Raw genomic sequence first — 13,893 nt, forward strand, 5'->3', positions numbered from 1 at the left:
CAAATCCGACCATCACCCCTGGTGAGACAAAACCGCGACTCGTCAGTGAAGAGCACTTTTTGCCAGTCCTGTCTGGTCCAGTGACGGTGGGTTTGTGTCCATAAGCGACGTTGTTGCCGGTGATGCCTGGTGAGGACCTGCCTTACAACAGGCCTACAAGCCTTCATTCCAGCCTCTTTCAGCCTATTGCGGACAGTCTGAGCACCGATGGAGGGATTGTGAGTTCCTGGTGTAACTCGGGCAGTTGTTGTCCTGTACCTGTCCCGCAGGTGTGATGTTCAGGTGCACCGATCCTGTGCAGGTTTTGTTACAGGTGGTCTGCCACTGTGAGGACGATCAGCTGTCCATCCTGTCTCCCTGTAGCACTGTCTTAGGCATCCCACAGTACAGATATTGCAATTTATTGCACTGGCCACATTTGCAGTCCTCATGTCTCCATGCAGCATGCCTAAGGCACGTTCACGCAGATCAGCAGGAACCATGGGCATCTTTCTTTTGGTGTAGAAAGACCTCTTTAGTGTCCTAAGTTTTCATAACTGTGACCTTAATTGCCTACCGTCTGTAAGCTGTTTGTCTCTTAACCACCGTTCCACAGGTGCATGTTTGTTAATTGTTTATGGTTCATTGAACAAGCATGGGAAACGGTGTTTAAACCCTTTACAATTAAGATCTGTAAAGTTATTTGGATTTTTACGATTTATCTTTATCTTTATATTAGACCAATTAATTAAAAACTGTAAAATATTTCATACATTTTGTATCCCAGGTTTACAGTAAGTTTCCCCAGTACATTTTTTATCAAAATAATTCAGGTGGTCAATTAAAACTCAGAAGTTTTTTTTCTGAAAATTCAATGTGTGTGTGTGACCGTTTAAATTACCTTGGCACAAACCCATATTCATAACCAGTAAGTTGTGTGTACGTACTGGTGTGTGTGTGTGTGGTAAGCCATATGGCAAAATCAAACAAAAAAGGCCGGGCCTTATTTATTTTGGTAACTCCTCTTTACCACTGAATCCAGATACCGTTATACCTATAAAACTGCTAAATTTCACTAACCCCTCTCCCAAGACCATAGCCTCAGGAAACATTTCATAGAGAGAGATAATTACTACCCCCATTCTCCTGGAAGAGGAATGTCAATTTCTTTAGCATTCAGTATAATAATATCATAATCAGCAAACCAAAGGTTTTAATTGCAAACAAAACATGATCTTGATAATCATTAATTTTAATGTACCCCAACGTTTATGTGCGCTTAATTTAGCGTGTGCTACCCTTAGACATGGCGACATGTATCTCTCCACTGAGTCTAACAATTCACTCCCATATCGTATTATATGACTGGTCTCTCTTTTCAATAACCATGCTGTACTATGCTGTTAAACAGGAATCAAGACATTTATAGCAATGCTTGGGGAGCTAAAAGATAATCAGGATATAGTATCATGTCACTGACCTTGGGATACATGGCTGACAGTCATACAGGATTTTAATTTGGTCACTCTTTTGTTTATGTGAATTTTCCTGTCATTCAGGAAATGCAAACTTGTAGTGTATTTGAGTTTTATGTCCATAAGTTCCACTTTGAATTTTCGAACTAGATTTGCCCCAATAAAAAACATATCAACACATACAAAAATGTCCATTAATTATAATACACATTTCCTGTTACTGCAGGATTATTTTCCTGCTGTAGCAAACTGGCTCAAATTGAGATCCTATGTCTGTAGTGCCCAGTTGACAGTGATTTTTGTACAAACCGTTATTAAGCAAATTCAGATGACATGTAACTATGTTGGTTCAGAAAACCTCTCTCACGCATAGCTCTCCAAGATAATGCCTATAGGGCTTTAGGTCAACGGGTTAACACAGTCCTGTGGCACAGGAGACCCAGGTTACAACCCCGTCGGTAATACATAGCTGTTCTACTGAGTAAAGATGATAGAATCAGGCACTGAATGTCAGTGAAAATCTGGTTGTGGGATAATGTGTAATCTGTGATGTAACCACAGGTTTTTGATAAGGTGCATGAATAAAGAACGCTCACATTCTGCAGCAAAGGCAGATTCAGGGCCGGTTCCAAGGTTAAGCAACATAAGCAGTTGCTTTGGGCCCCTGGCTGCTAGGGGGCCCCCGACCCCACAACATATATTTATCTATTTTACATTTAGGAACACAGTCGGGGTATCAACATACTATTGAGAGTAAGAATAGTATAATACACCAGGTGCAATTTTGAAATTTGGTTGTTCCAGCAGTTTTTCTCTTGTTACAGTATGTCAGCCACTGACAGTCACAAAATGTTCCATCATTAGCAAGATATCTAAACTTGTAGTGATCATAGCCGAATAATGAACGGGCACACAGGGCACATGCCCAGTGGTCCTGACCTCCAGGGGGCCCCCATTGATTTTGTTAGTCAATCTCACTCTGATATATTTACTTTTTAATTTATTTTTGAGAAAAAATGTTAACCTTTATTTAACTAGGCAAGTCACTAAAGGACAAATTCTTATTTACAATGATGGCCTGCACCAGCCAACCATGGACGACGCTGGGCCAATTGTGTGCCGCCCTATGGGACTCCCAATCACAGACGTTTGTGATACAGCCTGGATTCTAACCAGGGTGCCTGTAGTGACACCTCAAGCACTGAGATGCAGTGACTTAGACCTCTGCACCACTCGGGAGCCCCTAAATTAATATGGCATAAGTTTAAAGAATAGCAGGAAATTAGATTACATTTTTTCTCTCTGCCCCAGGGAAAAATAAGTAGAATTTCATGAAATGTTTTATAAAATTGCAAGGTTGTCTCAGCTACATGGAAATATGTGTAGAACTGCAGAAAACTTGCTTCAAAACGGCAAAATTTTCTCTACGCCCCATGAAAAAATGTATAGAATTATAGTAAATAAACTTTAAAACTACAAAATTTCTCTCCGCCGTCAAAATGTTTTGCCGCAAGGTGGAGGGGCCCCCCAACCAAATCTAGTTTAGGGACACAAAAAGGCTATAGCCGACTCTGGGCAGATTCCACAACGATTATATGGCAAGCTTTGCACTGCAATATGCCTACAGCTATAAAGACAACAACAGCTCATTCAATGAATCCATTGATGAACCCACTTTATGCTTAATTTTCAAGTGAGTCAATCAAAAAGATCAATCTTCTGCTGCTACTGTAGATTGACACAGTTGTCACCACATTCTAGCAAAGTTCATAACTAATAAACACAATAAAACATTTTTTTTTTATGAATCCTACATGATTTCATATTGCTGTATCAGGGACATGTATCAGTATTTATATAAAGGGTTTGACTTGAATGTTGGCAATTTGAAGCGAGTGCTGACAACTTATATTGAACTGCCTGAAAGATCATAGGAGAACTTATGAGGTGAGATTTATGAGATTTTGTCCTTTAATATTTGTATAATGAAACATAGGTTGGACTCAGGATATCAGGGCCCATATCCAGAAAGCGTCTCAGCGTAGAAAATTGTAAGTGCTAAGAATAGAGACATTTTACTCCTACTATTATTGGTAAAAAATAAAAGCTATGCATAAAGCCTCTTTAGTAATAAGAGTCCCACTTACTCAACAGATAATTAGAAGGCCTCGTGAGCTGTCCTAACAATTTAATAAGTGTTACCAGTAGTTGCCTTAATAATAGTAAAAGGCAGCGAGTCAGTGGTTCCTGTGCCGTGGACAGGCAATTGCTTTGGAGTTGAAAGAATGATTTGATATTTATATAGCCTATGATCAACCCATAAATAATCTACATTTACATGCAACAGTTGGTATCTCTTGCGCTTTTGACAATGATTTTACATGAGGCCATATTCGGATGATATGCCTAAATTCCTATAATCACTAGGCTAATAAATAATCACATATTTTTCTTTGGATTATTTTATCAACCTACATCATGCTTTTTCAAGTTATCCCTTTGGAGCGCAATATCGCGTTGTAAAAAAATTCCCCTAAATTGGGCAAGCCTATAAATTGGGTAATTGACAGCATTTACGTGTTCAGTGATTAAGGAATGCCTAAACCTTTCAAACTTTTTCTGCAACATTATCAGCAAGTGACTTGAAGCCTACTGTGCCAAAAGAGATTTAGAGTTGTTGAACGGGAGTGATTGTGTTGATATAACGGTAATATTATCAAAATGTCGCTCTTAACAACCATATGATTCAGTGAAATATACCTATCACATTATTCAAAATATCAGAATTTATTAAAAAAGGTAAGAAAAGGCAACATATTAGACAAGAATTAAGAGTAGGTAGAGTGATCATGTCAGGCGAAAATTAAATAAAACATTTTACCATTGAAAGATTTGATGTCAGAGCCCCACCTATTATTTTTTGCCTATTTTGCATGTCATTCTGGCATTAATTGTTTCACATATCAGTTTAGCAAACAATGTAAAAAATAATTATTGAGTTAATAAAGCAACATTCAAACTTGGTCTCTTTCTTTGAGTAAGGCGGCTCAAAAATGCATGTTTCAGCCTACAGTAGCTCAGTGCTTTCTGTGGTGGAGGGGCAGCCAGCGAAAGCACAGAGTGTAGGCATTGTAAATCTTCTCTGGTTGAGCCGTGATTGGATCAGGGTTCTGTCACTCACGGGGACACTACATCACTGCAGAATCTACAGCAGTTCAAGCCCCCCTGGGTGTATAAAACACAGTTAGAAATGGATTTGGTTAATGAAATTAATGTACTTAGTAACAAGTCAGATTTGTCTGTGGCTGGCAAAAATAAGATACTAATCTTACAATACAAATTGGATGATGTTCACATAAAGAACGGCGAATGGTGCTTATATTAGATCAAGGACAAAGTGGATAGAAGAAGGAGAAAAAAGCACTTCTTACTTTAGCAGATGTGAAAAAAGGTGTCAGGAAAGAAATGCTATGAATTATTTGTATGTTAGTAGGAATGAAAGAAAAGAAACAAAATTGATTGTTACAGACATTTTTTGTTTCTACAATGATTTATATTCCTCATCCTAATCCCCAATAACTGTAATGATATTTTTTTGAAAAATAAAAGCCATATTCCTACAATAGACTTAGTTACACTTTAAAGAGTTTTGTGAAGTAGAGCGTCAAATAGAGGAATTGGATATAACTGTAAAGAAACCAGCCTTAAATATATTGCCTGGCTGTGATCGCCTGGCTGCGATTTTATTTTGGGATGATCTAAGAGATCTACTTTTTGACACCTTCATTGAATGTATTGAGAATAATGCTCTCATGCCCACTTTGGAACATGTCATGGGAAAAGCCATCATTAGTCAGCTAGCAGATTATACCACTATTTTTCTTAAGGACAAAGAACAGATCCCCCTAGTTATCAATTTAGTTAATCTCTTCTCAGATCCATCAGGTTTAAGGCTAAATATGAATAATTGTGAGCTTATGACCATACATGACCTTCCATTAATTTCATTACATAATATCCCTATAAAGTACAGTTAAATATCTGGAAATGTTTGCCACAAAGGACAGTGATGCAAGTGTGAAATGAAATCTTCATGTTCATCCAGAGAATGCCAGATTTTGATGACAAAGTACTAATTCAGAAGTTTGCCCACAAGAAGTACCGCCGCACCATCTTCCTGTTCAAGTGAGCACAGCACAACTACGGTGGGTCCCTTAATATGTATTGTATGCTGCTGCATAAGTGATGCAATACGCCAGGGAGACATCTATACTGTTGCCAAGAAACTAACACGAAGTGCATGTTGTGTAGTAAGCTGTTAGTAGCCCGTTGTATAGTAAGCTGTTGGTAACCTGTGTCTCATCCTAAGAATGTGGTCCCTCTCCCTCTGTAAACTTAGCCTACTGTTCTGACTTAGTGGTGCCCATGTAGCCTATAGCCTGTTTTATTGAAATGTCATCATCGAATAGTTTAAGACCTTTCATTGTCTGGTCATGTACCTCATTTATTTAACCTGCTGTTCTGACTTGGTGTACAGGGAGAACACTGTAAGAACAGCCCATGTTCTGAAATCTCTCGCTGTCCATTTTAGGCAGCTTACATGCGAATAAGCATGTAGGCTACATCCGACTCAGCTCACTCATATCTTAATCGAAATGAAGGCTTGCCTCTTATCCACTCATTGTTCCCTTATTCCATAGTTTGTATCTCATTTGTTATTTTGCTTATATAGGTCTGTCTCATTAGTATCTTATTCACCATTTTAGGCAATGATAGATTTATGCATTTCATTGTTTTGCTTACTTTGTGTATTATAATTAGCTCATGTGCTTTTCTACACGAGGAGGGGATACTATAGAATGTTGTTGGGTCTATAACCATGTACCATGTCTGCCAGTGACAGACTCTTCCCATTCAAATATTTGTGTTAAACCAAAAGTTCAGTAATAGACCCATGTAATTCCAGTTGATATTGAGAGTGCTGTTTTGTTTGCGCAGTACTCTGTCTGTGAGTCGGTATATTGTCTATAAAAGTGGATCCTCGTGATTATATTTTCCTTCCTTTTTACCTTCCTTTTTAGACCATATAATAAAATACTTCAAATGGTAGGTAAACCGCTGAGTCCGCATCTCTCTTTCTCTCTCTCTCTTTCTGTATGGGGACTTAAAGAATAGTAAAGTTAACGCCTCAACATCTTGTTGAATTTATCTGAACTAACATGAGAATTTCTGTCGCTGTCTATTTCGAAAGTGATGAACGAATAGGCCTTCCTCGTCACAGCTCGTTTGCGTTTAATTGCTTATACTTTAAGTGTTTATCATATAAGAACAAAGATTATGAATTCACTGAACATAAATGTAATAATGTTTGTGTATGATTCAAAAGTCAAAACTCGTTTCGGCATTCATTATTATTGAAGGAGGATGCGGTTCTCATCGAGTTACACAAATCCACAAGGAGTCAGTAGAAACCATATTTATTTAAGCAAGATAGCTATATCAACTATGTTTTTAAAAAGGCAGTAAATGAGACTGAATGAACTATTTCGCTGTCAGATCAGACTCCACTAAAAGCCAGGAGTAGCGGTGGTAAGGATTCACTCTATGGTGCTGAAAGGAAAGCTCTGCTGTCGGGACAGCTTTATGTAGGCCCTTATAGTTTGTGGGAACCTTTTGCCACTGTTATATCACTTATCACAAAAAATTGGTTTAGTTTGCACCACCCAGATTGACATGATAAAATCGCCCGTGTTTGATGTACCGTCACAATAAAAGTGGTTGTCTGAAGCGTTCTATAGAGTTTACAGCTGGGGATGACTCATCACTATGGCTATTACAAATAATTTGCAACTATATCAATGAAAGTATCATGATGTGAACCTTTCTGGGTATAGATCGTGCCCCCCCCCTGTCTCTCACGCTCTCGCTCTCTCTCTCTCGCTCTCTCTCTCTCTCTCTCTCTCCTACACCCAGGTTATGTTATCTCAGGTCATAAATTCCTGGAGGAGAATCTCTCCACCTGGCCATGCAGAAAGAGAGACAGATAAAGAGAACAAAGGATTTCCCATGGCGAACACCTAAATCCCAAAAATGGGAATTTGATACAAAAGGTTCACTTTTATGAAGGTGGGAATGGTCCGTGGACACTTACGGGACGGGTATGACAAGTGTGTTTCATTTGGTGACCTCAGAGTGGACAGGAAACACACATAACTATATCTCTGAATATGTACATTTCTCAGTTATGGGGTTTCCATCTAATTCCTGTATAAAGTGAATGAGTAAAGATGAAACTATTTGTGAAATTATGTAAGGTGATGTTAAACCTTTAATGAAAGAGAATTGTATTCCCTTTAAAGTTTATCTAAGTCATTGGCCCGCCCCCGTGAGCACAGACATGATCTGGCGCCATTTCTATTGTTACGAATACAAACCCCTCCTGAGGAAATCCTCTTCAGAACACGCGTACCTCGGTCAGCTGAGGAGGCACAGGTTTGAGTTTAGACTCAGAAGACCCACAGTGTCAGCTGTGATTGCGAATAGTTATTGAATTCCTAACCGTACCACATAGAGCATTGGCTACACAGCTGGAAATGGTTCAACTCTGAGACTATCGATCTCTACACAATAAGAGGAAATCTTAGATACTAATTACGAGTCTGCAGCTAGAAGTGATGTCAACCTGGGATACGAAGACCGACAACCGCCGAAACATCTATTGTATGAGAACATTTCTGAATGGTACTCTGAAGTACCCATTCTAACCACGAAATACTTTGATCTTCAGGGAAGCAGAGAGAGAGACGCTTGGATGAACTCTCCAACAGAGAGACGGAGGATTTCAACAGAGATCACGACGACACACTGAGTGTAAATATATATTGATTGCAGTTATTCCCAAATAAGTGGGCGTTCATGTGCAAAGGATTAGCATTTCAATTAATATAATTATCAACTGTGTAGTGATTAATTTTTTTGTCTTTCCCGCTATTCTCAGTCCACACCCACTTCCCTTTGTCCACCAAGCCATCATATCGGCTTAGCCCACTAGGGAACCTCCCCTATCATTTCCTTGTAACCATATCTACTGTGTTGTTTGTTTATGAATTTCTGTGATTATTTAGTTACTTAGTAAATAAATAATTAAGACAATTGGTGTATGTGTCACATTCTGACCTTAGTTCCTTTGTTTTTGTCTTTGTTTTAGTATGGTCAGGGCGTGAGTTGGGGTGGGCAGTCTGTTTGTTTTTCTATGTTTGTTTTTGAGTTCGGCCGAGTATGGTTCTCAATCAGAGGCAGCAGTCAATTGTTGTCCCTGATTGAGAATCATACTTAGGTAGCCTGGGTTTCACTTTTGGTTTGTTGGTGTTTGTTTCCGTGTGAGTGTTTGGGCCACACGGTACTGTTTTGTTTTGTTCACATCGTTTATTGTTTTGTTCCAGTGTTCAGTTTGTTTATTAAAAAGACATGAACACTTACCACGCTGCACCATGGTCCTCCTCTCTATCTCCAGATGACATCCGTTACAGTATGGATGACTCATAGTAAAGGCTGGGTTGGTGCAGAAAACCAACAATTTACGACATTTGGAATGAGACTACCGTGAGGTAAAGAATAATTAATTAATTAGAAAACTAATTGATTAGATATTAAAATATCTGAAGGGTTATATTAGGAAAATTATAACTTTGTAATCTGAAGATTTTTCTTGGTGCCCCGACTTCCTAGTTAATTACATTTACATGATTAGTGTAAGAGGTGTGTAGGGAAGTCAGACGCAGGAGAGCAGAACTAGGTAATAGCCGGAGCAGTTTAATTGTAAAACCAACGGCATAACAAAATAAACAAACATGGGTACAAAACCCAACGCGCACCAGTAACATGTGCACAATAAACAATAAACAATTCCACACAAAGCCATGGGGGGGAACAGAGGGTTAAATACACAACAATAAATGAGGGAAATTGAAACCAGGTGTGAAACGGCTGAGATGCGGTCACTCTCCATAGGAAGGAGACGGACTGTTGGAAGAACAGACATTTCTCAGCCTTGGCGTACAGGTCATGCTCCAACAGTCGACCAAGCACTTTGCGCACCAGGGACACATGCTCGGCGTGTGCAGCGGAGTATATCAGAATGTCATCAATATACACCACTACACCCTGCCCGTGCAGGTCCCTGAAAATCTCGGCTACAAAGGCTTGGAAAACTGATGGAGCATTCATCAACCTGTACGGCATGACTAGGTACTCATAATGCCCTGAGGTCGTACCGAACGGCGTCTTCCACTCGTCTCCCTCCAGGATATGCACCAGGTTGTAAGCACTCCTGAGATCAAGTTTGGTGAAGAAATGCGCCCCATGCATTGACTCAATCGCCATGGCGAAAAGAGGTAGCGGGTAACTGTACCTCACAGTTATCTGATTAAGACCTCGATAGTCAATAAACAGGCGCAGACCTCCCTCCTCCTTCTTCACAAAAAAGAAAGGTGGTGGGGGAAGTGGAGGACCGAATGTACCCCTGACGCAGGGATTCGGAGACATTTGTTTCCATAGCCACCGTCTCCGCCTGTGACAGAGGATACACGTGACTCCTGGGAAGTGCACCGTCTACCAGGAGATTTATCGCACAGTCCCCTCGTCGATGGGGTGGTAATTGAGTTACCTTCTTTTTTGGAGAAGGCGAGAGCCAAATCAGCATATTCGGGGGGAATGCGCACGGTGGAGACCTGGTCTGGACTTTCCACTGTAGTAGCACCTACAGAAACACCTAAACACCTCCCCGAGCACTCTCGCGACCACCCCGTGAGAGCCCTTCGTAGCCATTAAACAGTGGGGTCATGACAAACTAACCAGGGTAGGCCAAGGACCACGGGAAACACAGGAGAGTCAATGAGAAAGAGACTGATTCTCTCCGTGTGACCCCCTGCGTCACCATGCCCAAAGTAGCGGTGGCCTCCCTTATCAACTCTGACCCTAATGGTTGACTATCTAAGGTGTGAACTGGCAAGGCATAGCCACAGAAACAATGGGGATCCCTAAACTATGGGCAAATGATCTGTCAATAAAATTCTCAGCCGCGCCTGAATCGACGAGCTCCTTATGCTGGGAATGCGGAGAAAACTCAGGAAAAGTAACAAACAAAAACATGTGTGCAACAGAGGGCTCTGGGTGAGAATGGTACCTTCTCACCTGTGGTGACGCCAGAGTGCCCTGCCTGCTGCCTCAACCCCCAGAGGAACCAACCCGGCACCGGCCAGCAGTGTGACCTCTGTGGCCACAGATGGTGCCAGAGACGGAACCTCCTCCGGTCTCCCTGAGCGCAGCACCTCCCAACTCCATGGGCATCGGAGCGGTGGTGCTGGGGGATGGGACCAACAGACCCCGATCTGGACGTCCGCAGGTAGCCAGCAGGTTATCCAGCTGAATGGACAGGCCCACCAGCTGGTCGAAGGTAATGATGGTGTCCCTGCAGGCCAACTCTCGACGGACATCCTTGTGTAAACTGCAGCAATAGTTGTTGATCAGGGCCCTGTCGTTCCATCCTGCTCCAGAGGCCAGGGTCTGAAAGACCAAAGCAAACTCCTGTGCGCTCCTCGTCCCCTGCAGCAGGTGCAAAAGACATTCACCCGCCGCTCTGCCCTCGTGCGGGTGGTCAAAGACCGCCCGGAAACAACGGGTGAACTCCTCAAAGTGGTCCAGCACAGCATCTCCTTCCACCCACACGGCGTTGGCCAACTCCAGGGCTTGCCCCGAGAGGCATGAGACGAGGGCGGACACCCTCTCACGGCCCGAAGGAGCCGGGTGGACGGTTGCCAGGTATAAATCCAACTGCAGCAGGAAACCCTGGCAGTGGGCAGCCGTCCCATCGTACTCCCCGGGGAGGGTAAGGCGAATCCCACTGGAACTGGGTGCAGGGGGAGTGAGTAGTGGAGGCCCCTGTTGTGCTGGGGGAGGTGCTGGAGGAACTCCCTGTCTCTCCCCGTGGCCCATGGTTTGGACAATGTGGTCCAGGGCGGCGCCAAGATGGTGGATCATCGCCTCTTGCTCCAGCACGCGCTCCTCGACCCCTATACAATGGGCACCTGCTCCTCCTGACTCCATATGGGTGGTGTGGAATTCTGTAAGGGGTGCGTAACTGGTGGCAGGGAAGTCAGATGCAGGAGAGCAGAACTAGGTAATAGCCGGAGCAGTTTAATTGTAAAACCAACGGCATAACAAAATTAACAAACATGGGTACAAAACCCAATGCGCACCAGTAACATGTGCACAATAAACAATAAACAATTCCACCCAAAGACATGGGGGGAACAGAGGGTTTAATACACAACAATAAATGAGGGAAATTGAAACCAGGTGTGTAGGAAAACAAGACAAAACAAATGGAAAATAAAAAATTGACGATGGCTAGATGACCGGTGACGCCGACCACCGAACACCGCCCAAACAAGGAGAGGAAACGACTTCGGTGGAAGTCGTGACAATTAGTTTGATCACGTAATAATAATTGCAGAGAATTGATTTGATAAAATAAGTCTTCACTTTAATGATGCCAAAGACACGACAAAAATCATAACAATCTTTCCTTTGCGGTAACTCAAACTGTTGTGATTATCAGCTGATAAACTTTTATGAGGTGAGTTTGTCTGGGCAGTGTCTTAACATCATCCTAAAACGTATTCTGAGCTGGGAGTTTTTTAATTCTTAAAACAGGTTTTTAACAGGATTCCTAGGACCTTTTCTGAGATTCTTTGTGGATATGGGTCCAGACCCTGTTATTTCTATTGTGACTCTAGCCAATGGGTGAAAAAACAGAAACCATGCCACTTGACCAACTGGTTTCTGCCTCACACCTGGATTTGTAACTGTACAAATCTTTAACATGTTATTACATCTTGTCCTTAAAAAAGAAAGAACCAGGCATAGATTTCCCACAACTCTTCTTCCTCTGAGTATCTGGTTTGAGTGTCCATGCTCACCTGATCCATCAGGAATGGACCTGACGAAAGTGGGCAGCATCTTGACAGTTGCTGTGGGGTTCGTGTCCCGACCCAGCCCATTCCCCAGTTCCCTCCTGAATCGTTTCATGATGTCCATCAGCGTCTCGTCGGAGAAACGCATGGCATACAGGTACTTATCGATCTGAAAGACACCAACACATCATCATCATTGATCATTTACAACCAGTTTCTTCAAATTAATCCAGGGAGTAATTCATTCATAATTCATAACATTAAGATGATATGATCTACTTTCTCCTTATTAAGAGGGAACACAATGGGCTCTCAAAAGACACTAACAGTTGCAAAACATCTACTAGCTGTCCTTTGACATACTGGATCCAGTATCACAATGAAGGCCACACCTCTAAGCCTTAATCTTGGGAGAGTGAGCTGTTCTCTCTAAAGTCTTTCCACATCTGTTCAGGGGAATGAAGGCAGAGTTGCTGAGGACAAGCAATTCATTTTTGTCCTCTCTAATGGACATTAGTTTCAGGTCTATACGTCCATACATAGCATTGTGTTTGGTCCCTTTGTACCTTTGAGAGGACATTCTGGGCTTTTTAATGATATCACATGTGTGGGGGTGTCACCTTGATATTTTTTTATTTCTGATACTTCAAAATGGCTACTATCACAATTACCATCACAATTAGCACGTTTTGATATTTGATATTCAAATTGTTTCTAATAGGTAAATATCTCAGAACAGTGTACTATTTATAAAGAGCTAAATAAGAGCCTGTTAATGGCCCAGTGCAGTCAAAACCATGATTTTCCTGTATTTTATATATAAGAGTATGCAAAGCTAGCATAGCATTTTGAGTAGCATTTAGCACGCAACATTTTCACAAAAACCAGATAACCAAATAAATAAAATCATTTACCTTTGAAGAGCTTCTGATGTTTTCAATGAGGAGACTCTCAGTTACATACCAAATGCGCAGTTTTTCCTGAAAGCGTCTGTGTGTAGGAGAAATCGTTCCGTTTTCTACATTGCGTCTGGCTACCGAAACGAACCGAAAATTCAGTCACCTACAACGTAAAACTTTTTCCGAATTAACTACATAATATCGACCGAAACATGGCAAACGTTGTTTGGAATCAATCCTCAAGGTGTTTTTTCACATATCTCTTCATTGATATGCAGTTCGTGGAAGCTTGCTTTCCTCTCTGTATCCCATGGAAAAATACTGGCAGCTGACTTTTGTGCACCAATTTCGGCGCAGGACACCGGGCGTACACCTGGTAAATGTGGTCTCTTATGGTCAATCTTCCAATGATCTGCCTACAAATACGTCACAATGCTGCAGACACCTTGGGGAAACGACAGAAAGGGCAGGCTCATTCCTCTCGCATTCACAGCCATATAAGGAGACAATGGAAAACAGAGCCTCAAAAATCCTGCTCATTTCCTGGATGCCGTCTCATCTTGGTTT

The 13,893-nt window shown here is 41.7% G+C and overlaps 1 protein-coding gene across 2 annotated transcripts in view; it reads right to left on the bottom strand.

Annotated features, from left to right (window-relative positions):
• LOC135512118 (hexokinase-1) overlaps positions 1–13,893 on the bottom strand; it is a 38,791-nt gene that overhangs the window by 16,624 nt on the left and 8,274 nt on the right. For both annotated transcript variants that reach the window (XM_064933801.1, XM_064933802.1), the window contains exon 2: positions 12,434–12,596. In XM_064933801.1, coding sequence (XP_064789873.1) covers positions 12,434–12,596 — 163 coding nt within the window. The remainder of the gene's footprint in view (positions 1–12,433; positions 12,597–13,893) is intronic.

Source organism: Oncorhynchus masou, chromosome 24, assembly GCF_036934945.1.
Source record: "Oncorhynchus masou masou isolate Uvic2021 chromosome 24, UVic_Omas_1.1, whole genome shotgun sequence".
Classification (NCBI taxonomy): Eukaryota; Metazoa; Chordata; class Actinopteri; order Salmoniformes; family Salmonidae; genus Oncorhynchus; species Oncorhynchus masou.